The following is a 24,825-nucleotide window of genomic DNA, read 5'->3' as shown; positions in this document are numbered from 1 at the left end:
TTGTTGTGCAGATCCAGGTGTCGATCGTTAGTAGCTGTGCGAGTCATTGCTGAGGAGACTCAAGGTAAACCTGCTTCTGCGTTCGTAGGCTCCGGAGTCACCTTCTTACTTGTATTCAACTGTTTTCACTATTTTCCAAATAGTTTATATAGAAGTGCTAGCTAACTTTGTAGAGCTTATGACTTGTACTACCGGATTTTGGGAATATGCTCATTGTATAAAGAATTCATTCCAGAAAAATTTTAAGATGTTATTTATTATTGTTGTTCTTCCGTAAATATTAGGCTTACCTAGTCCTTAAGACTAGGTCCCGTCACGAAACCCAACGAAGGAAAAATTGGACCTAGGTCCCGTCACGAAACCCAACGAAGGGGAAATTGGATCGTGAAAGAAGGAATACCAGGGGCATAACAACTCAAGGCAGCTGGAAGGATTGTGCGAAATAGTTTGAAGATCGAGTTGTCAATTAGTAATATATAATGAGCTACCACAAAAATTAACATTGAGTAGAAGACACCACTTAGCGAGTCTAGCTAAATAATTACCATAAGAATCACTTACTACACTTAGTTTCTTATTTTGTGCCATTAGTAAGGTTACAAAATCAATGAATAATGACATATGATTACTTTTTCCCCTCATTCTGTGTTGCGCATACAAGTTTGTTGGGATTGTCTGATAGGTAATTGCTTCTTCACCCGTCTTTCCAAGTATCCTCGTGAGAGTTGAAACGGCATTCGCTAACTAGCTTTATCTATCTAATTGGTGTCTCATAATCAGATCCCGCACCTACAAAATAAAGGATAAAAAGAGAGGAAAAAGAGAAAACATGGCTTCAATTTTTATTTTTTGAAAATAATTTTTCATAAGAAAAATGAAATAAAATAAGTTACACTTTTCATGTTTCAAAGCAATTGTATTAAACTTATTATTCTAATATTCTTTCACGCTTTTTCTATGATACAATTTATCATATGTTCGGCTAAAACCGATTAATGATACACTTAATATGGCGTATGATATTATTCGCTTTGAGCCAAATATGTACGGTTTTTTGCAAAAGGCCTCACACCATTAAGAGATCTCTATACCTTATATGTAGACTCTAATCTTTCCAGCTACCAATATAGGGTTTTGTTTGCAAATCCAACAATTTTTCCTTCGAACTAAGTTTCGCATGACCCACTACCACAATCCACGAGTCTCCCCTCGAACCAGTTCCATAATGTATTATAGTTTGGTTTGGGTATGAGATTGCAATTAGATAGAGAGCCAGGAGTCTTATTGTTATCTGATTGAAGAGTTTGATTATCACTTGTACTCGGTATCATCTTATAAAGAGGAATACAGTAAAGCACAAAGGTGCGGAGGTTATTTATCAACAACCACAATCCACTGATTAATTTTCAATATTTACAGTGTATCACCCACATCATTAGAGTATTTATGGCAACTACTATAATCCACAAGTCTCCCACTCGAACCAGTTCCACATGACCATTACCACGATCCACGGGTCAATTATCACGATCCACGGGTCGATTTCGAGATTCATTGTGTCACCCACTCTATAGAAACTGAAGCTCGCAACTAGCTTCTTTTTGTGTGCGCGTCTCCAAGCTCGTAAGGGTAAGCAAACTGAGCTTGGAACCATCACTCTATCATCGTCATACTCGCCTTGCTGAACACGGGCTCTGATACCCATTGTTGTCTAAAATGACCCAATAATACTCTTAACATAATGTAATATTGTCCGCTTACTCTTTTTCCCAAAATGCATCACATCATTAAGAGACCTATATATCTTATATGTAGGTTCCCAATCTTTTCTGCTAATTTGGGACTTTGTTGGCGCACCCAACATCATAGATATATTGCGAAAAACAAACAAAACATTCAATTTTTTTGCTCGTTGTTCGGTTATAATTTTAAAATTACTAACTTTATTGACAAATTTTTTTGAAAAACAAATAGTACACACACAAAAAATACAAGTTAGCAAATTGAGGAAAAAGAGCAAAATTTCTTTTAACTCTAAAAAAACAGAACATTCAAGATTGCACTAACTAGAATGGACAGCATGTTATTATGCCAATAGCCATGAGATCTTTCCAGACCTACCAAAAGAACTCTTGTTTTTTCTCCCAAAGATAGCATGTTTGTATCTGACATTTTTTCTTTGGTTGTTTTCTGTTTCCACATTTTATTTCAATTAACAGAAATTAGCCATATTTCCCTTTTCCCCTTTAGTAAAATTTCAGGCCTCAAAAATAGGCACCAAGTCAAGAAGTGCGACACATCCACCACTCAACCATGTCCCCATAAGCGCTCGTTAACCCCCCCCCCCCTCCAGTACCCAGAGTTCCGCACCAAATCTGGCAAAATACACCAAACTTAAGAAATCATTTTGCTGAACTTTTTGCTTTTCAAAGCTCTCATATAAACAACTTCTCGATTTCATAATCTTTGTGAACTGTGGAAGAGAAGATTATGGCGTCTTTCTCAAACATGGGCGTCATTTGCAGAATTACCTCTCCTCCTCCTCGTAGTAGCACTAGTAGTAGTAGAGCTCTCTTTCCTACTTTCCGCAGTTACAGTTATTCACAAATCTCTCGCTCTCGGTCAGTATTCCTTGATTTAACATTCATCTTCTAATGCTCTTCTATTCTTTCTTTTTTCTTTTGTAATTTGTTTGTTGAACATGTTGAAGTATAATTATTTGATGCTTCAAAAGAACTTGCTGCTTAATTAATATGACTAAATCGAAAAATCGGGCATTCATGCTGCTTCACGGAAAGAGAATGAAAGTACTGTTCTACACCTAATCTAATACACATATCACACCATTGATTTAGATCTTGACCAAAATATTGTTCTTTTCAGGAGTTATAAAGGACTGTTAAAATGCACTGACGTTGCAGTTCTGAATCTTTCAATCAATTAACCCCTCAAATTTCAAATAAGTTGGGGTCGACTATGTGAATCTTTTATATCCATTTCGCTCTATTTTATTTCAGAGGATTCATCATGATTAATTAGTTAGTTATCTTTAGACCAACATATAGCAACCAACCCCCTTCCTCTGGGCTCGAGGGTTGCAAAGCTCAAGAATGCGAGGTTGGTGCAATTTCAAATCTTTAGCAAAATTAGATAAAGCAAATAATAACACCATTAGAATTACATCTTTAAAAGAATTGTAAAAGAGTAATCATTCATGTTGTGATTATTTAACATTGAAAAATATATGCTTATAACTTCCAGTTTCATAGTTTACTCAAGAGAGTTTTCCTTGTTAACCATGATTGACTTTTTGTCACAGCATAATCTAGATATGCACAAAAACTACATTATTTTAATTGAGCCTTGACTAAACTTGTTTTCTGAGTACTGGATTAAGGTTTTCATGAAAACTTTATTGGTTATCCGTATTTGGGAATTTACCCACATTTCTGGCTATTTTAACTGTTGAAATTTTCTTTCGGCTGATCTGACATCTAACTTGATATGGTGAGATGTTTCTCTTCATTTTAGTTCTTGCAGACTTGGTATCAGATGCAGTTATGCTGAAGCTGTTAGAGAGGATCCTAGCTCGGGTGCAATTGATGTTGTCGCGGATGTGAAATCTGAACGAGTATTAACATTTTCTTTTTCTCCTGTCTAGATCAAAGACCATTTACATCTGTCTCAATTTCAGCTACTAGATGTCATTCCCTTTCTTTTTTGACAGATTGTAGTTATAGGAGGCAGCGGCTTTGTTGGCTCTGCGATATGCAAGGCTGCAGTATCTAAGGGTATAGAGGCCATAAGTCTGAGCAGGTGTGCTGGTAGATCTTAAACATTTTCTGTTGATTCATACAATTGCTTTATCCTCTTATTTTGTTGTTATCTGTTGTGGGTTCTTAATTTGTAGTATTTCCTACACAGATCGGGACGTCCTTCCTACTCAGACCCATGGGTAGATCAAGTCACTTGGATGGCAGGCAGGTTCATTTCTTGATCATATCTTAAGTAGGATGATAATGAGTGCAAGTGAAAAATTTGCATTGGTGAGCACTTTGCGAAAGTTGGTTTTTAGGCCCTCGCCTGATGAAAGCCATAGCAGTTTATTTCTTCCTGATTAATAAGTACCTACTGAAGATAATGGAAGACTCTCTTGCTACACTTAATAAGGAAAAGATTAATCTAGTGAAGCTCCTCATCAGTTTGCAAGTCCAAAAGTGGGAAGCCATGTGGCATCCTGCTGCTTAACCTCATCTCATGAAAGTGACATGTACCGACGTACTCAGTGTTTATGTTTAATCCAATCAACCTGGAAAGGAGATTTTGTCTGTGTTGATTGTGGTGTAATTACTGCTTTTGGCTAAAATCCTTTGCCATGTCAATGGAATAGTTTTCACCCAATTCAGATTATTCATATGATCTTCGTATCCTGTAGGAGATGTTTTCTATGCAAACTGGGATGAAGTACTTGTTGGTGCTACCGCAGTTATTTCAACTTTGGGAGGTTTTGGTTCCGATGAACAAATGCAGAGGATCAATGGTGAAGCTAACATTGTGGCTGTGAATGCTGCTAAAGATTATGGTGAGTAGCTTTTGATTTATTCCTATGAAAAAATCCATAAAACCGAAGATCTTAAAAGGATATGCTTTGTGTTTTTTTATGTCAAGCGAGAACGCTTTTGGTTCATACTTTTTCCTAGGCTCATCTTCTCAATTTCATTTGGCTTTAACTTGCAAAATGTCTAATGAATCAGATAGGGATGCATCACTTTGATGAAGTGTAAGGCATGGTTGGATCCACTATTTGCTTTAGCTCAGAGCTAAAGATTGCTAGAGAAAACTGATGCTAAAAAATTTACCTGTTTCTTAAGCATTAGGGAGCAGAAAATTCCGCTCTCGTCACTTTTTGATGTAACATTTCCGCTCTAAGTTGTTGACAATTACAAGCTGAAGCCATCCTAGATTGAAATAAATTGCTTGAGTTTACTAGCTTTTTGGTGTAAATTGTAGGATATATGTTATGACAAATGTTCAGTCTCCGTAGGCATAGCCTGCCTTATACATGATTTTGTATTTCTCTTGCACTGTCTTGGTGCTGGTTTGTCAATTAATAAAACTTACCTTATCTATCAAATGACTATTACTTTGCCTTGATCTTAAGCTAGTTGGGGTTTGCTATATGAGACCTCCCTATTCAATACTTTGGAATTACTTAACATAGAGGTTCTCTATATTTTGTGTTGATGTACAAATGTCTAAAAAGATTGAAAACACTCCCAGCAAAAATTGGACCTAATGTAAGCTTATCAACATGACTAAGCATCAGTCCCTACTAGTTAGTATCTCCTATATGGATCTTATGCTTCCATCTGGCTCTATTTTTCACTAAGTCTACATTGATTTCAAGAGGTTTTAGGTCTTTTGAGACAACCTTTTTCATGTGATTTTAGGTCTTCTTTGTCCCCCGTTAACACCTTCAATGATTATGTTTCACATGTGTGACGATGCATTTGGTTACATAAAACATGATCAAAACAAATAGACCTTTTCTGTAAATATTTCAATTTTTTTCTAATTTTATATAATTGCATAAAATGCAGATGTGGGGGGGGGGGGTGGAGGAGGGGGGGGGAAGGGCAACATGAGTTTCGTAAAAATAAGGATGTCAAAAGAGGAAAAGAAAGTATGGTTTTTTATGATGTCACCTCTGCAATTGGGTCTGCTGCTATTACATAGAGAGGTTAAGTTGGAAATCTTTTTGATCCTTTGAGTTTTGAGTTTCTTTCGTACTCTTACATTGGTATATCAACCTTTCATAATCGATTCACTTACGTTGGTGCTAATCCCAAAGAAATCTTTGAAAAAATAAAGCTATTTTACTGTTATGTAACGGAAGAAGCAAACCCGAAAATAAAGAAGATAAAGAACACCAAATTTTAACGTGGAAAACCCTTCAAATCGAAGGTAAAAACTACGGGATTACAAAGATCCAAAAAACTCCACTATAACAATAAGAGGGTTACAAAAGTTCTCCAAATTGGCTACACAACAAGTGCCAAACACGGAGCAACAATAACAACAATAAATCAATTGAAGAAAGAGCAGAATCCACAAAAACGAAGCTGTTGTTCGAGGCTCGTAATCAGATGCTACGGGCCTCCAAGTACGATCTCCACCGTTTAAATTAAAGGCCAAGATGTTACGAACACTCAGTCAAAATTTCAGCCCGATCCAACGGTTAACGAATCGGAAAATGTGATTTGAAGTTGGCTGATAGGAATAAAAATCTACAGCAAAAACAAATACTTTTCTTCTCTCTTCTGTCTTCTCTCTTGATGAAGGCTCTCTCAAAAACTACTCTTATGTGCTTAAGTCTTTCAAAGACTTATATCAATGAACATAGAATAGGAATAAATAGTGAATCTAATTCCGAATAGGAATGAAAACCAAAATAGAATATGATTAGGCTATTGGGCCTTTGGCTGGACAACATGGGCATGTGCCCAACAAACTTCCCCTCCAGCCAAGGGGCCAAATGTGTCTTCAAGTAGAGGAACTATTGACAGGCTTCATGCCTGCCAATTTTCTGCAAAATTCATATTTATATGCAACCACCGCTTTTGTCAGCATATCCAAAGGATTTTCATCAGCGTGTATCTTCTCAACCTCAAATAATTTCTCTTCCACGGCCATTCTTATCCAATTATACTTTCTATTTATATGTTTGGTCTTAGAATGAAAAGTGGAGTGCTTGGTGAGACAGATAACACTCTGATTATCACAAAATAAGATGTACCTTGGCTGCTCAAAGCCAAGATCATTAATAAACTCCTTCATCCATAATAGTTCTTTGGCACCTTCTGTGACAGCAATATATTCGGCTTCTGTGGTGGATAGAGCTATGCACTTCTGTAGTCTAGATTGCCAAGAAACAGCTCCCCCTGCAAAAGTGATCAAATAACCAGAAGTAGATCTTGAATTATCAAGATTGCCTCCTAAATCAGAGTCTGTGTAACAAACAAGTTCAGGCTTGCCATTGCCAAAGCACAGCTTCAAATATGCAGTACCTTTCAAATACCTTAATATCCATTTTACTGCATCCCAATGTTCTTTTTCAGGATTAGAAAGGAATCTACTAACAGTACCAACGGCATGTGCAATATCTGGTCTAGTGCAAACCATAGCATACATCAAGCTACCAACGACAGAAGAGTAAGGAATACAAGACATCTCCTTTTTCTCTTCATCAGTAGATGGACTCTGACTAATACTCAATTTGAAGTATTTAGCAAGAGGAGTACTAATCACTTTTGCATCTGTCATATTGAACCTCTTGAGTACCTTCTCAATGTATTGCTTTTGGGACAGAAATAACTCCTTTCTATCTCTGTGTCGGTGGATTTGAATGTCCAAGATTTTCTTTGCTGGCCCCAAGTCCTTCATCCAAACGATTTGCTCAAATGCTTTTTAAGGACTGCAATTCTAGATTTATTCTTGCCAACAATAAGCATGTCATCCACATAAAGCAATAAAATAATAAAATCATCATCAGAAAACTTCTGGAAGAATACACAGTGGTCTGAAGAAGTTTTCTTGTACCCTTGTTCTTCTGTGACAGATTCAAACTTCAAATACCATTGCCTTGAGCTTGTTTCAATCCATACAAACTTCGATTAGTTATCCCTTTTGAGATGCATCTTGAGGTTGATTACTCTGGTATTTCGTGATATGGACTGACAGAAGGGCATTGTTTAGAGTCCTTATCGGAAAGCAAATTCATGTAATTGAGGTAAGGAAATTCTTGTTAGTGCCTTAAGAGACTTAGGGTGGATGTGAAAGAAGTAATCTTAAGGTAAATGGTCTCATCACCCTAGGGTTTGGGATGGGGTTATTATCATCTCTCCTACTCAAGGTTTTGCCACTTCATCTTACACCTAATTTTGTGTGCATAATTTGTTAATCGTTTTGCCATTAACAGTATGGTGCCTCTTTGATGTGTTCAGGGGCAACTTTTATGGCAGATGTCACTAATCTTTTTGCACATTACATCATCCTTCTCATTGTTCCCTTATTTCTCCATATCATTCATGCCAAATCTAGGGTTTATAGTTGTTCAATGTGAATTACATGAAAACTTTTGTTATTCTTGCAGGGATTCCTAAGTTCATATTGATTTCTGTACATGATTACAATCTACCATCATTCCTCCTTCAATCAGGCTACTTCACAGGGAAAAGGAAAGCAGAATCAGAAGTTCTTTCCAAATACCCAAACTCAGGTACTCGATAAGATTTGTCATTGGTGGCACTATGGCAGCCTGAAGCTTACATTATAAAAGTTGTTCTACATTGCCGAAACCGAACCTAGTGTAGTTCTTTAAAATTTTTGAGTACAACATCATGCCCGCAAAAAGCTCATCAATAAAAAGGGACGAAAATCAGTTACACTTTGAGGATGTGATTAGACCTATGTGTCATATGGCACCCAAGGGTGTGGTCTAGCGGTCACTCAAGTGGGTGAAAACCTTGGAGACAAAAAACGCTAGGTGATTTCTTCCCATTTTCCTAAACTTTGGTGGGAAGAATTACCAGTACCTGCGATGGTGGGAGGTAGCAGGTACCACTCCTATGCATCATAACAAAGTTATTTACGTGCTTTCAGGCGTTACTAGTTGCTGACCTGAACTACTGACCGGAAAAAAAAATTGTTGCTGATTCTAAACTAGTTCTGCCTCAATTTTTTGTGTTTACATTTCTCAGGTGTTGTTCTTAGACCTGCCTTTATATATGGGAAGAGGAAGGTTGATGGTTTCGAGATCCCTCTAGATTTGATTGGAAAACCTCTTGAGAAAATTTTACGTGCAGCAGAAAGCTTCACTAAACCATTGAGCTCGCTGCCAGCATCTGATTTACTTTTAGCCCCTCCTGTTAGCGTGGACGATGTTGCCTATGCAGTGATAAACGCTGTCAAGGATGATGACTGTTTTGGCATTTTTACGATTGACCAAATCAAAGAAGCAGCAGCAGGAGTTAAGGTGTAAAAGGTTCATATTTAAAAGAAAAATGATATACACCTATTTTGAAGATAAATGATATACATCTTGTAACAAACTCATTTATGTAGAAAATGTATCTATTGCTTATGCTATGCAGAGCAGTGTAAAGTACAGATAATGCAGATATTGCACCTTTTGATGCCAAAATAGCCACTTAGCATTACCTTGCTTTCATCCCTATGATCCTATTTCACTTTCTTTTCTTTTGTATTCTATAGACTGTAAGAGGAGCAAGGCAACACCATCTAAAACTATCAATAGATGGCTAATCGTGTATTGGATCATGAATGTGAGACCTCTTACGGTTACCAAGTGTGCATTCCGTTGGTTGTAGTATATCAAATGAGCTAGCAGAATTTAACTTTCAATTGTTTAGTTGGTTTGGTTTTTAAGTGTCCGCACCTTGGAATTTGACCTAATTAATCTGAATATGAACATCTTTACATGCTTGTCTCGTTTAGATATTTCTCGAGCTAATACCTGCATAAAATTCCAAATGTTTTTCTCCGCAAAAGGAGGTTTCACTCCTATTGCAAGTGAATATATTAAATCATAAAATCCAATGTCACGCTGAACACCCCTTGATTGATGATAAATGTTCTATCACAACACGCCATTCAAAAAAGCAAAATGTCTGAATTAACAAAGAGATTTTAAAATGGTTTGAGGAAAACAAAATTTTAGTGCAACGCATGTAGGTAAGGCTCATGTCACACTCCGAATCTTGGCGCGGAACCAAAAGTATGGAATAAGTGAAGAAGGATAAAGGAGCGGCTCCTATGTCCATCAAGTCTCAAACCATGAGCCTAGTCCTTGGAGATTTTTCGGTTATAAAGAGAAAAGAAAACATATAGCAATGCCTTTATCTGTGCGTTGTACTTGATTGAGATGCAATTTGAACCCAAACAAACTCCTCTTTGTAAGCCATACTTCCATCACACGAGGCTTCACAGGTGTAAACAGCAATAGTAGCCCAGTCAAGAGAATTAACATCATTTTCCACACCAAAATAATAGAGTACTTGTGGTAAAACCTGCAAGCAGCAGACAAGAAGAGCATAAATCTAGCTAATCCATAACACCTTCTAGGCAACCCACAATTTTTTGGCCACGCGTTTTCCAATACCAAGGACATACAACTAATTTAATTACTAGTTTAAAATGGCCATTAGCTATACTTGCAAGCAGAGCAAAAGCTTCATTTTACCTGAAACTCAAATACCCTACGGCCACCACAATAGCTGCATTTAGGAATCTCAGCCTTTGATGGCTGGCCACTTGACATTGGCCATAATGGTTTTGCTCCAGCATCTCTGTAATACCTATTTTCCAAGATAGTGATTGAATCTCAATGGCAAGTCATGTGATCGTAATTCTTAGGGGATAGCAAAGAAGGCAGCGGCGGCAATTTATCTTATCCAAAGTGTTGTCACAATAAAAATAGCAACAAGAACTTTAACCACCTTAATACTTGCTCAGGGGTACGGGATATCCTCTCCTGGAAAGATGCCCAACTCTTCTTGTCATCTTCCCCCTGTGTAGAAACAATCACGTAAGCTTGAAAATTATCATCCGTATATCCATCAATCATTAGAAGAGCCTTACATACCTCAAAGCTGTCTATAAGTGATTCAATCGATTCATCCACTCGGCTTGAAGAAATCAATGAGTTCAGTTCTCCGTTATCATCAGAGATCTTATCCTCACACTCATCAGTAATTGCAATCTCATACTCAGGCCACAGACTATTGCTTGCAACTGATTGAGGATTAAAATCTCCATGAACTTCACATGCAGTGACATTTTAAATATACAACATTCTTGCCCTTTTTTTTGTAGTATCATATAAATTAAGATAGCTTTATGAACATCACATCTATTACCATTACCTTCTTGCATCTCCCCAACAGTCCAATTATTGCTAGATTCAGATGCTTCCAATGGTAAACAGCGTCTTTTATGACCTGATTTCCAATGAACAGCCTGCAAATTGGATTCATTTTAGGAAAATTCTCAGCCTGACAAAGAGGAGGAAAGGAAGCATAGCTAACCTGGTGTTTCTCAGAGCAGTAATGTGCTCTTCTGCAACCACCACAAACTTTATCTCCTTTCCAGGTACCACACCAACCACAAAGAACAGCTGAAAAATGCAAGACAAGATGTATGTGTTAGTAATATTTTTGGGAGATCAATTAATATTGGAGTAAAAAGAAAAGGAAAGGTCTATTCCAAATACTTTTTTGAAATCAATTGTTAACTTCAGTCATTACCTCCAGCTCTAGAAGGTTTATCTTTCCCATTGTTTCTTGGGGGCTCACTGGAGTAAAAAGAGTTATTACGGGGCAATTGGCAACAGAAGACCTTGACACTTAAAAAAACACATTCGGTGATCAGAGTTAGAAGGAAAAAAACACATTAGTAGAGTAGTTTATAGCTCACAAAAAGAAAAGAAAAATTCAATTAGGAAGAAGTACCTCCTGGATGGCTTGACTTGGTTCCTTTTCCACTGCTCGTGTTGGTCTTTAAGGAGACAGGCCATTGATGTGCACATGAAGAGAAATAAGGTACGATGAAAAGTAGAATCCTTCTCAGTGAGTGGTGCATAAACCTGTAAAATGAGTGAATTTTAACAAAGAGAAAAACAAAAACAATTCAGGTTCCTCCTTCCCCTCTCCCTCGACAAAAACAAAAGAAAGCACAAATAGTAGAAACAAGAGCCGCTGCATAAGTAGATGGAAAAACTAATACACAATTGAAAAGTAGTCAGCAACGGAAAATAAGATCGGAGTGAAAAATATAAAGCCAATTGCTCTTGTCTAAGGAAGTCAGATGTAGGACCTAGCAACAAACTACTAGTGTCAACTCTCAACTTGGCCCGCTTTACCTTATTGTTCTCCTCTACACGGAAAGGAAAGAAACATACCTGAAGCATGAACTGCAAAGGCTCGGCACAGAAATCGCAAAGACATGATCTCCCTGTTGGCAAGTTAACTGGATCCAACCAAGCCTATACTTACAAAAACAAAAATTACAACTCAATCAACACCGGAAGCGCATAAATATGGAAAATAGCATAAAGGAATCAACACAAAAAACTTTTCTAAACATACAGGAGTACCCCCAGCTTTGCTTGGAAATAGCTCACGTCGCAGTGACCATGAATTCTCGGGCTTTTCAAGAACCCCTAATCCCACAGGTTCTTTCTCTTCATCCTCCTCTTCAACATCATCATCATCATCATCATATGAATTAACTTCTCCACTATCATCAATTTCATCTTCCTCATCACGAAGAGTAATTTGCAAGCTCCTCATGCTTTTTGTAGCATTAATTTCTTCATCCATTTTCGCCTAAATTATGGTCACTGATGATTTAATAAATTAAATGTATCAGAAAAATTTCACAACCCCCACAAAATATAAACAAAACAAAGAGAAACACCTCATGTTATGTTCAAGCATAATACTAAAAATCCACCACCAAGAGTCATTTTTTTACAGAGACGCAATTCGTGTAAAAATGGAAGAAACGAGATTAAAAATTGAAGAACCAACTGGGAAACTAACAAGAAGGAAAACAAGAGAAGTCGAGAACCAGTTCTTATAAACATGAAAAAACAAAGAGGAAAAAGTAGCTGAATTAAATACCTGTTCCTCTTTTACCAGAGTGTTCAAAGTTGAAAGCTGAAACAGAAAACAGCAAGAGCAGACCAAGAAGAAGGGTTGAAGACATAAACCTCGTTTGAGTTTGGGCTTAAATAGTCGTGGAAATTGGCCCAACAAATAATTGGTTGGCACTGAAGTTAGAGAGAAATTCAAAAATAGCCGCTATTTTTACAACTGGTTGTTCAAAAATAGTTCAATTTTAAAATTAATCGAAATATAGTTACTTTTCATGTAAAGATAAATTTGAACGAAAATATTGTTCAAAACCCGAAAAATATGCCAGTATATTATACTGGAGTTCCAGCATAAGTATGCTTGAACTCCAGCATATTATACTGGAGTTCCAGGATAAGTATGCTGGAACTCCAGCATAATATGATGGAGTTCCAGCATAAGTACACTAGAACTCCAGCATAATATACTGGAGTTCCAGCAAGTATAATTGTCCAGTATAATATACTGGAGTTTGGAGCACCGGTACTCCAGTCTCCAGTATATTATACTGGAGTCAGCAAAGTATAACGGTCCAGTATAATATGCTGGAGTTCATATACAGGTGCAGTGGTGCACCGAACTCCAGTATATTATGCTGGACCGGTCTTTGTTGCGGTAAAATAGTGGCTATTTTTTATTGACTTCGTAAACGTTGGGTATTTTTGAATGACCAGTCCGAAAACTGATTATGCCGTGCTATTTTTACCTGAAGTTCATACTACTTACTGCTTATACTTTCTTCCATACATGTAGGTAACAGGAAGGGAACTAGAGATTATCCAACTAGGTTTGTAGTTTCAATTATGATCCCTTAGTCACTGGATTGTCTTTTCATACAACTACTTATATATAAAAATTGCAATCCCTAAAACTAAATGAATTTCTTGCGAGCAATTTATACTTAAAAATGAAAAAGTTATTTTCAAAACAAGAAAATCATGCACATATTATATGATAAATACTCGATATTTATATCAAACTAAATAATTTAACCTTAGCGGTGAAAAATGAATGAAACTCTTCTCTCTTTCTCTATCCTCTTCATTTCCCCAGGCTCCTTTATAGATTTATGACATTTGTCTTATTTATATATTAAAGCCCCAAATTTATTTACTTCCACCACTAGTTTTAACCGTGGTTTAATAGATAAATATTACTCCTATCGTTATTTTAGGAAAAAAGGTACTTTCTAACTTTGATAAGAACTATTCATCTCATAAAATTTTGGCAACCATTAAAAAGGCTTCCATATATACTTCGAATGTTACATTTAAATTGATGAGATCATGGAAATGCTTCACAATAAAATCACAAACTCAGCAATAGAAAGAATAAATTGTTTAAACGTTTACGGAAAAAAAAATTTAAGAGTTGCATAATTTCAGCCTAAATTAAAAAAACTACCACATATCCAAGTTCATCATCGCCTAAAACTACTAATTAAATAATTGTAACCCCCACCCTTTTTTCAACCATTAGAACTTTATTAATATAAAACAATTGTTATAAAATTAAGAATACTTTATTGACAAGAAAGGTAATTTGAAAACTAAAACAGATGCACTTAAATATGCCTTATATTAAAATTTGGAAATTAGAAGATAAATTTTCTTACCAAAGCTAGAGAGTACCTTTTCCCCTAGAATAATGATAATATCTACCTATTAAATCATGATTAAAACTAGTGTTGAAAGTAATTAAATCTGGGCCTTTGCTATATAAATTAGACAAATGTCATAAATCTATAAAGAAACTTGGGGAAATGGAAAGGAGTTTCATCCGTAAAAAATCAAGTAGAATACATATTGAGCCATGTTAAATGCCAAATGTGCGTATGAAAGACAATGTCATGCGTCTATTGACTTGCAACATCTAGTGCAAATAATTTTTTACATATGTTATGGCGTGTTTCAATATCTACTAGTATCCTGATATATTCCTCTAAAATTGTGCAACTTAGTTCGAATCGATTTTGCAAAAGAAATTATACAAATTAATTTCAGGAATTTTGGATTTTGCAAAAGAAATTATGCAAATTAATTTCAGGGATTTTGACTTGATTAATTTTTTAATCTTATATTATGTAAGTATAACTTATTTCCTGCAGCATTAATTATTTAGACGAATTGAAAATCACAAACCATCAAATTTTCTGACTAAATTGATCCCATGAAGAGGTAAAGGTCAAACAAAGTAGAATAAATGATTATAACATCGGTTACTTTTTCCATTTATTATCCATATGCGGAGATGCCTATTTTTGTCCTTCTGTAAAAAAAATTCTAAAAGGTGTTATACTTTAGCCTCATATTTATAGTTAGGTCTTAAAGGCTTTAATTGATCTTTCAAATGTATTTAAGTATCAAATTAGAAAGAAAGTATAACAGACAAGTCGTGCCAGCTATTGAAGTCTCTTTCCAATACGAACTTCAAATGTATCTTTACAGACAGCTATAAAAGTGTCTGTCAAATATTCATCAATGTTTACTTGGTAAACTATTTTTACTATATTATTTTTTGAAAATCAAGCAGTTCTAAGATCATAGAACTATATATCTGTCTTATGTGCTTGTCTACAGTCGAGCGAAAAAGAAACGGCTGGAGATAATAACCACTGGATATTATCCCCAAGAAGCAGTTTTGTCAACATTTCGAAATATCAACCAACCAGAAGGGCTATACAACATCTATTTGTATCTATACCTTACATCACAACTTCCAAAATCCAGTGTGCAAAGGTTTTGAAAACGTTAAGTTGTTGATATCCTCGTTTGTCAATTTGACAGGACCAACCCAGTGACAAATTGAAAATATTTCATGGCAACTACAGAGCAGCAACATTTGATTTCCAAATTCGATCAGTACAAAGTTAACCACGGCTCTTCTTCGAATATGATTGCTCGGAAAGATACCTGCATCACATTCAAAATTTCAGGGTTAAGCAATAACATTAACAAAACGGAAACATGAAGCTATTGCTGTCTTCTAATGATTGTTAACCCAATCCTGCTACGAGTAGTGACGAGTACACTTAAATTACTCACACCAAATTAGCAGTATAAAGATATAGTATTGCAAACCTTCAAAACGATATAAACTTTCGTGTACCTTTGACCTCCACCTGAAATTCTTACATGGGTGTGTTTAAAGGTTCCTTCAAGTGAACACTTTTTTTTTTTCCTTTTCTACAATGGTAGTATTTCCACCACAGGTACCGGGTTACTTAATAAAGTTTAGGTTAGGTAGATGGAAAGAAATCACCATCTTTTATGTCTCTGCTAGCGTGCAAGCGCACTCTTCATGCATTAGACTACACTGAAGGGGGTGATATGGATCCTTTTCCAACTTCAACCAGAAAATTTAGGTTTTGAAGCAAATATTCTGCATGGTGTCATTCTGACAGCTTGTTTCCAAGTTTTTTCGTTAAGTTACCACATTACTAAGCACCAGTTCTCACAGAAAGCAATACTGGAGAAAATCAGATCATTCTTTGTCGCACTTACTTTCCAGTGTAAAGACCTGCAGAATACCATGCATTCAGCACTTCAGTTAGATCCGTCTCCAAGCCAGCAGCTTTCTCTGCAGTAACAGGGTTCATCTCTATTTGTTTTCCTGAAATCAGAAAAAGTTATAAGAAAGCTTGAGAAGGAATAGGAGGACATTCGAGAGGTTGAAACTTCTCTCTCACACCGTATGGGACTTTTATTGTTTTCTAAATTTCTGTAGCACATTTGAGATCCTCATTGTATTATATGATGCTGGTGCTCTTAGCAGTAATCATATTTTTGCCTCATCTCTATCTTATATATGGGGTGTTTTCCATTTTCTTTTGTGGTCATTAATAACCATTTTACTTAATCAAATAAAATAAAGTTTGTTGAATAGGTAGATGTCATACTTATAATTCCTATGCAAATGATCAAGGTGATTTTCAAATTAAACAAGTGCAAAGTGTAAGCAAATAAGAGATCTATCACGCCAGCTAATTACAGCCCAAAACATCAAACTTCTGATTTATTTAAATAGCCCAGAACAGCAACCGAGCAAGAGAATAACTATATTTCTTTAAGAGTTTTTCCCCTGAGCTGTTAGATAGAGCACACTTTCATTTATGTAATTATGTCTTCAACACACGGTAGGCACTTCCAAAGTTAAAAAAAGTAAAATCTAGAGCAAATGAAGCTTAATCAAACTTGTAAGGAGCTTGAATCCGATTCGTCATTTGATGTTGAGCTTAGTTTGAGCTTGAGGATGCAGCCTGCATTTTGATAGGCCAGCTCCTATAAAAGCCAATCCAAATCTAACATCTGAACCGAGCTTGGCCAGCTCATTTAGAACTCTATTCGTGACTAGCTTTAGATTTTGGATAGGTAAAGGCAGGCGTGTGGAATAAGGAGGCTTTGGTTACTACTAATAAGGGGGCAAACCTCATTAGTTACTATGGTTACTACTATAACCATAGTAAACAACTCAACAATATCTCCTCCCAAATAAATGTTGGCACAGCAATCAAATGTCATCTTTTGTCTATCTCACATTCTCACAATTTCTTTTGTTCTCTCCCAAAGCAAGTCATCAGCACACAGGCCCAAGTAAAAGGGTGAGGACAGGTGGTATTCAGTATAGCAGGACCTAACATCATTTGACTTAGCGTTGCATGATTGCCCTGCTACCTTCAGATACTGAGATATTGACTTCTACTTGAAGAAGATTTTTCATTGAAACTTCCTAAAGCAAAAACTGTTACTATGTAATAAACAACCAATCGAGTCAAAACTTGCTCCTACACCCCCTCTTTCCCCACCTATCTCTTCTTCTTGTTTGTATTCCAGTTCATCTCATTATGTTATAGAAAATGCAAGGATCTTCCAGTCACTACCACATCACACCCTAGACATAAAAAGAAACAGACATGCATTCAAGTATCTAGACAGCTACTCACCTTCATTTGCAAATGAATCCAGTGAAGCCGTGTTAGAAGCTTGCTTTAAAGAGGATAGTACTTTTTCTGCAGCTTCCTTTGCTATATTAACCAAGTTAGAATTTTGAAGAGATGAGTTATTTTGTTGAACACCTTGTACGGAAGCATCACACGGTTTGTCATCCTGATTTCCACCCAAACAACAAGGTGATGCGGTGCATGGAGACACCCAACTTTGGCAACCATGTGGGCAGTAGAAAGAAGATTCTGTTGGATGTGAACTCTGTGCTGCATAAGCTTGATGTTCTTGTGAAGTAGAAGCAGAATTTCGATAACTCCACATGCCAAACTGGTTAAGCTGCTGCAAAATCTTTTGCCTTTGATCCTCAAGTTTGTAATATGTATTGAGCAACTGGTTGTAATCTTCTACACTCTGTGAACAGATGCTCTCTATAGCCTTATCCTGGGTGTTTTGCGCATTCACTTGGCTTTCAGGGGGAACTGCCTCAGAAGAGGAATTTTCTTTTACGGATGGCAGGTAGCTTGCATCTCCCATTTCTATAGTGGTATCTGGTGCAACTTTGCTGTTATCATCTCCCTCCCCATTGCTTCATCCACACATGTAGGAATCAAAGAGAATGTCAGTCTCCAGACCATTAAAATGGCCATTTTCTTGATGTAACTTGAAATGTCTTATCAAAAGAAGTAGCTCTGTATATTTATCCAGGTTGGCACAGGAAAGCAAACAAAAAGAAACAAAGAGGCTACAGAGGCGAACGATAAAGTTAAACAATAAAGTAACAGATAGAGGAAGTTGTGGCATATGAAGCAACTTATTACAACAACAAATCATCAGAAAGATCGACACCTGACCTATAAGTCTACTAATCAATCCATGTAAGAACTTTAATCAGCAGAGTAAAAGGTACTTCATGTAGCTCTAAGTTGACATCCCAGCAAAAAGTATTAACTCCTAGCAGATATCTCAAGATGTATCAATTCTAAAATAATTACAAAATAGTAAGAGTTAGAAAACAACAATTTTTTCAAATTGGCTAGATCTGTCCAAGTCCTCGCAGCTGGTAGCATTTCCTTTATATTAATATTTTCACACTAATAGAGCTCGGAGAAGAGATAAAAAGAAATATCACTAAATTTGAGTCATGAATACACCTTTTAAGCTCATCTAATATCACTCATTTCAAATCATGAATGCACCTTTTAAGAGTTAGAAAACAACAAGCTTTTCCAATTGGCTAGATATGTCTAGAGATGGCAATTGGGGCGGGGAAGGGCAGGGCAAGCCTTAATCCACTAAAATTTTGACCCGCCCTGCCCTGCCCCGTTTAGCCTTTTTTCCAAATTTTTGCCCCGCCCTGCCCTGCCCTACTAAGCCCTGCCCTGCCCCCTGTCCCGTTCAGATTTTCTTTCATTTTTTTCTCTTTATTTAAAATTGACATGCCAGTAAAAGTATTTTATTGACATGAAACAGTGTATTTGTATCAGTTGAATAAAATATGATTTTTACCAATATTATAGTATAGCTTATTAAAGAGTAAATCCCCTTAAATTAATGTTTCAGCCCAAGTAAATAGCTATATGCTTAAGTCACTTTTGAAAATTTTGTTTCCTTACGTTACAATATTCTTTTTTAAGTTAGTGAACTAATTGGACTGTAAAATTACACAACTCAGCGTCACTTTCATTCATTATCTGTTATTTTAAAATACATTATCAATTTATTAAATTTAATGCAATAATAACTGGATGCAGATATTCAAATTTTGAAAGTTAAAGCTAGTATTTCACTGTTAGGAGCAATTTAATTATATAAATTTTCTTAACAATCTTCCTGGGAAATGGAACTCTTGTTTAAAGCTGAAGCTTGAAGCTTCAAATTTCTAAAACAAGTTGTACACTGTTAAGCAATTTCAACAGCTCTACATCTTGCCCTGCCCTGCCCTAACCCATCAATTTTTTTCAAAAATTGTTTTTTGCCCTACCCTGCCCCGCCCCGCCCTATTTAGATCTTTACCTGCCCCGCCCCATTAAGAGTTTGCCCTTCCCCGCCCCGCCCCGCCCCAATTGCCATCCCTAGATATGTCCAAGTCTTCATAGCTGATAGCATTTCCTTTATAATAATTTTCAATCACTAAACCAGCTTGAAGAAGAAATACAAAGAGATACTACTCAATTAGAATCATGAATGGACCTTTTAAGCTCATTGCTTCCGCCATCAAGAGCTGCCAAATTCTCCTCGTTGCTGCTATGTTTAGCTCCTTTACTATGCATAATCTGGAAATTAAAAGGAAAAAATCAAGAGAATTACGTAAAACTTTCTTAATAAGAAAAAAGGACTAAGATGAAAACAACAAGTAATTATCGTGTTTGCCTCTAGGCTCTGCGCAATAGCAGCTGGTTTAAATTTGACCTTCTCTTTGTGGAAAGGGTAGGGATGAGATTAAATTGGAAAGATTGAGAGAAAAGCATGTTTTATGGAAGCTAGGATGTTAGGAGGATTCAAAAGATTATGGTCTAAGAAAAACAGTAATGAAGTCAAAAGGATGATGATCATGAAGGAGAAGGAACTGAAGAAAGGGGAGCTCAGATACTTTATTCAACTGTGGTGTCCAGCATGCCAGAGATAAAACATACTAAAGTCATGCTCAACAAGATTTTAACTAAGAATGACAGAAAAGAAATTAGTAGACCACCTTTGCATGTGAAAAAAGCCTGCAAAACAGAAGATGCACCCAAGAAACTTTTACTTACGCCCAGATAAAGACAAAAGCACAGAACATCCTCAGCCGCAGGACATACATAGGATGAACTATAAACTTGATAGTTCTTTTATATATATAATGGTGGTGTGAGCCAGCTTGTACGTACATTCACTATTTCAGAGGGTACCTGCTATCTCCCATCAACACAGATATCGAGTAATTCCGACCACCAATGCTTAGGCAAATAGGGAAGAAATCACCTAAAGACTTTTGTATTTGTAGGGATTTGGACCTTGGTCTCCAAGGTTTTCTTCATCCACGTCATTGAAAGTTTCTTTTAAACGATACAATTTGTCGGAGTACGTTCCCTATTCCCTAAAATGTACTTTAAAGAACTTTACCACTAAACACTGTTCTCTTGTAAATATATTGTAGGAATTACTTTCTCCACTTTGGCTTCACAAAGATGCACTTTTTCCCTCATCATCCCTCCTTTCTTCTTTTCCATACTCCGGCACCACATAATTCTCTAGTGCTACTCCAACAACACAATATAACGGAAGCTGCATTGCTTCTATTTTTTTCTACCCCTCATATACCACCAGCTGACCACTTGAGATAGACAATTTCAGAAACATAGGCAGCAAAAAGAGCACCATAAATCATCTCATTGACACAAAGTCAAATAAATATTAGCACGATTGAAGTATCCAACTTAATGCTTCCAATCACTTCAAAATATTCAACTGCATAGAAGTTTGTGCAAGACTAAAAGTCAACACCAAAAATTTGACAAAGCCCAACCTAAAATAAATTAACCACATCGCAAACATAAACCTAACCCAAAAAATCCTAGACGATTTCTTCGCATCTGCCTATTACTTGGCACATGTTAGTTTTACTAGGTGAAATAGTCGAGGCGCACACAAGATTGCTCATGAACCAAATGGCATTCTTTTAAACCTCCTTCAGTATAATTTTCGTAACCAGAGAAAAGGAAATATTAGGCTTTTCAAAAATACTTGTGGTAAGTGAAGTGAATCATGTATACACCATTTGTGCTTCATTTACCAAAGTTATAGCCATAAATTCTAATATTGTGGTCAAGTAGAGAAAGGAGATGAATGATTAGATTAATAATACACCTAAAAAGGAGAGTAATGTGAAGAGTTCAGGTTCAGAAAATTAAATTAAACTGCGTTAAAAGCAAAGATTGAAAAAGAGCGTAGGGTATGAAATTCATGGATAACCTTGTACTTGGAAACGGCATCGTTGAAGGCGTTGATGAGGGCAGAATCATCCCATAGATCTTCTCCTTTCCCCATTAAAGTTGCAGCAAAAGAGGGTTTAAGCTGCAAAGGGTTTAACTTTGTTCTAAGGCTGTGACCCCAGCAAACTGGAATTGACTACTATATGACCAAACCAGAGGCAAAGTTTTTTTTTTTTATTTTAATAATTAACTAATCGTATTAAGAAATGAGAGCAAAATAGAACAATATAGCAATAGAGACAAAGATATATAGGAGAAAGAATGTAAAAGTTATCTTTATTCAAGTGTGTTTCTTGTGTGTTCTTCCATAGCCAAAGAATATCCTATTTATATTGTACAAGATACACCCAAAACTACTAGATACATCCTAGAAATTAATAGGTGCATCTATCCAAATAGTACATTATATGAAATGTATGGATGGATTAAATGAACATCCATATACATTCACCTTATTTATAACACCCTCTTGGATGTTCATTTGAAAGATAATGTGTCTCGTTAAAACCTTACTAGAAAAAACCCAGTGGGAAAAAGTCCAGTGAAGGAAAAAGAGTGCACACATCTTGTAATACGCGTTTAGTGCTGCTTCATTAAAAACCTTACTAGAAAAACCCACTTGGGACAAAACCTTTGTTAAGGGAAAAAGAGTACAGCGCGTATTATACTCCCCCTGATGAAAGCTTTATTTGATATCTCAGAGACGACACATTCCAATCTTATGTCTCAGCTTCTCAAATGTTGATGTTGGCAATGTCTTGGTGAATAAATCTGCTAGATTGTCACTTGAACGAATTTGTTGAACATCTATCTCACCATTTTGCTGAAGATCGTGTGTGAAAAAGAACTTTGGTGAACTGTGCTTTGTTCTGTCTCCTTTGATATATCTTCCTTTAAGTTGAACTGTGCAAGCAGCATTGTCTTCATACAATATCGATAGAATCTTCGTTTTTAAAGAAAGACCACACAATTGTTGAATATGTTGAGTCACTGATCTCAACCATACACATTCTCGACTAGCTTCATGAATAACTATTACCTCTGCATGATTGGAAGATGTAGCAGCTAAAGTTTGTTTTGTTGAACGCCATGAAATAGTTGTACCCCCACAAGTAAATAGATAGCCTATTTGAGATCGGGCTTTATGTGGGTCAGACAAATAACCTGCATCTGCATAACCAATCAACTGTGAATCGGATTCATAAGAATAAAATAATCACATATCAATAGTCCCTCGGAGGTATCTAAAAATATGCTTAACACCATTCCAGTGTCTTGTTGTTAGAAAGGAACTAAATTTTGCTAATAAACTTACTGCAAAAGTTATATTTGGTCGAGTATTATTTGCAAGATACATTAGTGCCCCAATTGCACTAAGATATGGAGTTTCATCACAAAGAAGCTCTCCATCATTTTCATGAGGTCGGAATGGATCTTTATTTATATCAAGTGATCTCACAACCATAGGGGTACTCAATGAATGTGCTTTCTCCATATAAAAACGCTTTAGGATCTTTTCGGTATAAGTTTATTGATGGACAAAAATTCCATCTTTCATATGCTCGATTTGTAGACCAAGACAAATTTTTGTCTTTCCAAGATCTTTCATTTCAAACTCTTTCTTCAAACAGTCTACTACTTTTGGAAGTTCTCCAGGAAGTCCAATGATATTTAGATCATCAACATACACAACGATTATAACAAATTCAGAGTCAGACCTTCTTATAAATGCACAAGGACAAATTAGATCATTCTTATACCCTTCTTTTAGCAAATACTCACTTAGGCGATTATACCACATTCGCCTTGATTGTTTCAATCCATATAAGGATTTTTGAAGCTTTATTGAACAAGTTTCCCGAAAACTTTTATTAGTTTCAGGAACTCTGAGCCCTTCAGGAATTTTCATATAAATTTTGTTGTCTAATGTGCCATACAAATAGGCTGTGACAACATCCATTAGACGCATATCAAGTTTTTCATGGACTGTCAAATTTATAAGATACCTGAAAGTGATTGCATCCACCACAGGAGAATATGTCTCCATATAATCAATGCCAGGTCTTTGCGAAAATCCTTGTGTCACAAGTCGTGCTTTATATCTAACGACTTCATTTTTATCATTTCGTTTTCGCACAAAAACCCATTTGTATCCCACTGGCTTTATTCCTTAAGGTGTTTGGACTATACGTCCAAATACTTCACGTTTTTCAAGTGATGCTAATTCTGCCTGGATAGCATCTTTTCATTTTTGCCAATCATTTCTCTGTCTACATTCATCGACAGATCTTGGTTCAAGATCCTCATCTTGTTGCATTATTTCAACAACAACATTATAAGCGAAAATGTTGTCGACAATAATATTATTTCGGTCCCACCTTTTTGCCGTGGAGACATAACTTATTGAGATCTCTTCATTCTTATTATTTTCAGGTACCTGGACCTCCTTTGAGGTCTTATCATTTGTTATGTAACGGGGCTCTTTTTGAGCAATTGCCTCCATATTATGATCTCCTAGATCATTTTCTCCTTTTCACTTTCGAGGATTTTTATCTTTGGAACCAATTGGTCTACCACGTTTCAAGCGGGGATTAGACTTATTTGCATTTATAGATTGTCCAACCGGGACATCAATTCGAATAGGAACATTAGCAGCTGGAATATGTGACTTAGTCACCCTTTGTAGATTAGTTAATGCATCTGGCAGTTGATTTGCAATGTTTTGCAAATAAATTATCTTTTTAACCTCGTGTTCATATTGATTTGTTCAAGGATCTAAATGAGATAGTGATAATTCATTCCAATCTATCTCTTTTTGCAGTTGCTTATTTTCTCCCCTTAATATTGGGTATACTGATTCATCAAAATGACAATCAACAGATCTTGCCGTAAATAAATCTCCAGTTATAGATTCCAAATATTTTATAATAGAAGGAGATTCATACCCAACATATATCCCCAATCTTCTTTGGGGTCCTATCTTTGTACATTGTGGTGGAGCAATTGGAACATATAATGCACATCCAAATATTCTAAGATGGAAAATATTTGGCTCCTGACCAAAAGCCAATTGTATTGGGAAGACTTTATGATAACTTGTGGGTCTGATCTACACAAGAGCTGTTGCATGCAAAATAGCATGGACCCATGCCGAAATGAGAAGTTTTGTTCTCATAAGCATTGGTCTAGCAATTAATT

The 24,825-nt window shown here is 36.2% G+C and overlaps 3 protein-coding genes across 8 annotated transcripts; 1 reads left to right on the top strand and 2 right to left on the bottom strand.

The window, feature by feature from the left end:
- Nucleotides 1-2,172: 2,172 nt before the first annotated feature.
- Nucleotides 2,173-9,229, top strand: LOC104217642 (uncharacterized protein At1g32220, chloroplastic). 2 transcript variants are annotated; one of them, XM_009767941.2, is made up of 7 exons: nt 2,173-2,621; nt 3,532-3,631; nt 3,728-3,816; nt 3,925-3,980; nt 4,436-4,582; nt 8,153-8,278; nt 8,760-9,229. In XM_009767941.2, exons 1-7 carry the CDS (start codon nt 2,491-2,493, stop codon nt 9,038-9,040), a joined length of 930 nt encoding a protein of 309 aa, XP_009766243.1. In that variant the 5' UTR covers nt 2,173-2,490; the 3' UTR covers nt 9,041-9,229. The 2 variants fall into 2 exon arrangements, with proteins under 2 accessions (XP_009766243.1, XP_009766244.1); XM_009767942.2 differs by having other exon boundaries at nt 2,403-2,621; nt 3,541-3,631.
- Nucleotides 9,230-9,620: 391 nt separating this feature from the next.
- On the bottom strand, nt 9,621-12,784 carry LOC104217641 (uncharacterized). Of its 4 annotated transcripts, none has more exons than XM_009767940.2 (11): nt 12,702-12,784; nt 12,165-12,418; nt 11,978-12,061; nt 11,529-11,662; nt 11,325-11,422; nt 11,106-11,194; nt 10,944-11,037; nt 10,664-10,812; nt 10,518-10,588; nt 10,262-10,376; nt 9,621-10,088 (listed from the first exon to the last, which is right to left on the bottom strand). In XM_009767940.2, the coding sequence occupies exons 2-11, from the start codon at nt 12,396-12,398 to the stop codon at nt 9,918-9,920; spliced, it is 1,239 nt and encodes a 412-aa protein (XP_009766242.1). In that variant the 5' UTR covers nt 12,399-12,418; nt 12,702-12,784; the 3' UTR covers nt 9,621-9,917. The 4 variants fall into 4 exon arrangements, with proteins under 4 accessions (XP_009766242.1, XP_009766240.1, XP_070011627.1 ...); XM_009767938.2 differs by having other exon boundaries at nt 9,691-10,088; nt 10,664-10,839; nt 12,702-12,779; XM_070155526.1 differs by having other exon boundaries at nt 9,691-10,088; nt 10,664-10,839; nt 12,165-12,404; nt 12,702-12,775.
- A 2,324-nt stretch (nt 12,785-15,108) lies between these two features.
- On the bottom strand, nt 15,109-21,788 carry LOC104217640 (uncharacterized). 2 transcript variants are annotated; one of them, XM_070155533.1, is made up of 6 exons: nt 21,608-21,691; nt 20,349-21,103; nt 19,847-19,929; nt 17,656-18,242; nt 16,217-16,325; nt 15,109-15,625 (listed from the first exon to the last, which is right to left on the bottom strand). In XM_070155533.1, exons 3-6 carry the CDS (start codon nt 19,924-19,926, stop codon nt 15,583-15,585), a joined length of 819 nt encoding a protein of 272 aa, XP_070011634.1. In that variant the 5' UTR covers nt 19,927-19,929; nt 20,349-21,103; nt 21,608-21,691; the 3' UTR covers nt 15,109-15,582. The 2 variants fall into 2 exon arrangements, with proteins under 2 accessions (XP_070011634.1, XP_009766238.1); XM_009767936.2 differs by lacking the exon at nt 20,349-21,103 and having other exon boundaries at nt 21,608-21,788.
- Between the last annotated feature and the right edge of the window lie 3,037 nt (nt 21,789-24,825).

The sequence above is a fragment of the Nicotiana sylvestris genome, chromosome 8 (genome assembly GCF_000393655.2).
Source record: "Nicotiana sylvestris chromosome 8, ASM39365v2, whole genome shotgun sequence".
In the NCBI taxonomy this organism is placed as follows: Eukaryota; Viridiplantae; Streptophyta; class Magnoliopsida; order Solanales; family Solanaceae; genus Nicotiana; species Nicotiana sylvestris.
Note: the sequence above shows the minus strand (reverse complement) of the source record. Positions and strands in the feature narration are given on the sequence as shown.

Excerpts from the sequence above, each read along its gene's own strand:
- LOC104217642 (XM_009767941.2), top strand. The coding sequence starts at position 2,491 with ATGGCGTCTTTCTCAAACATGGGCGTCATTTGCAGAATTACCTCTCCT. Across the intron at positions 3,632-3,727 it reads CGGATGTGAAATCTGAACGA|ATTGTAGTTATAGGAGGCAG; the intron begins GTATTAACATTT and ends CTTTTTTGACAG. Across the intron at positions 8,279-8,759 it reads TTCCAAATACCCAAACTCAG|GTGTTGTTCTTAGACCTGCC; the intron begins GTACTCGATAAG and ends TACATTTCTCAG.
- LOC104217641 (XM_009767938.2), bottom strand. The coding sequence starts at position 12,398 with ATGGATGAAGAAATTAATGCTACAAAAAGCATGAGGAGCTTGCAAATT. Across the intron at positions 11,038-11,105 it reads ACTGCTCTGAGAAACACCAG|GCTGTTCATTGGAAATCAGG; the intron begins GTTAGCTATGCT and ends TCCAATTTGCAG. Across the intron at positions 10,589-10,663 it reads CACTTATAGACAGCTTTGAG|GGGGAAGATGACAAGAAGAG; the intron begins GTATGTAAGGCT and ends GTTTCTACACAG.
- LOC104217640 (XM_009767936.2), bottom strand. The coding sequence starts at position 21,682 with ATGGGGAAAGGAGAAGATCTATGGGATGATTCTGCCCTCATCAACGCC. Across the intron at positions 18,243-19,846 it reads GGAAGCAATGAGCTTAAAAG|CAATGGGGAGGGAGATGATA; the intron begins GTCCATTCATGA and ends GTGTGGATGAAG. Across the intron at positions 15,626-16,216 it reads GCAGGTCTTTACACTGGAAA|GTATCTTTCCGAGCAATCAT; the intron begins GTAAGTGCGACA and ends AATGTGATGCAG.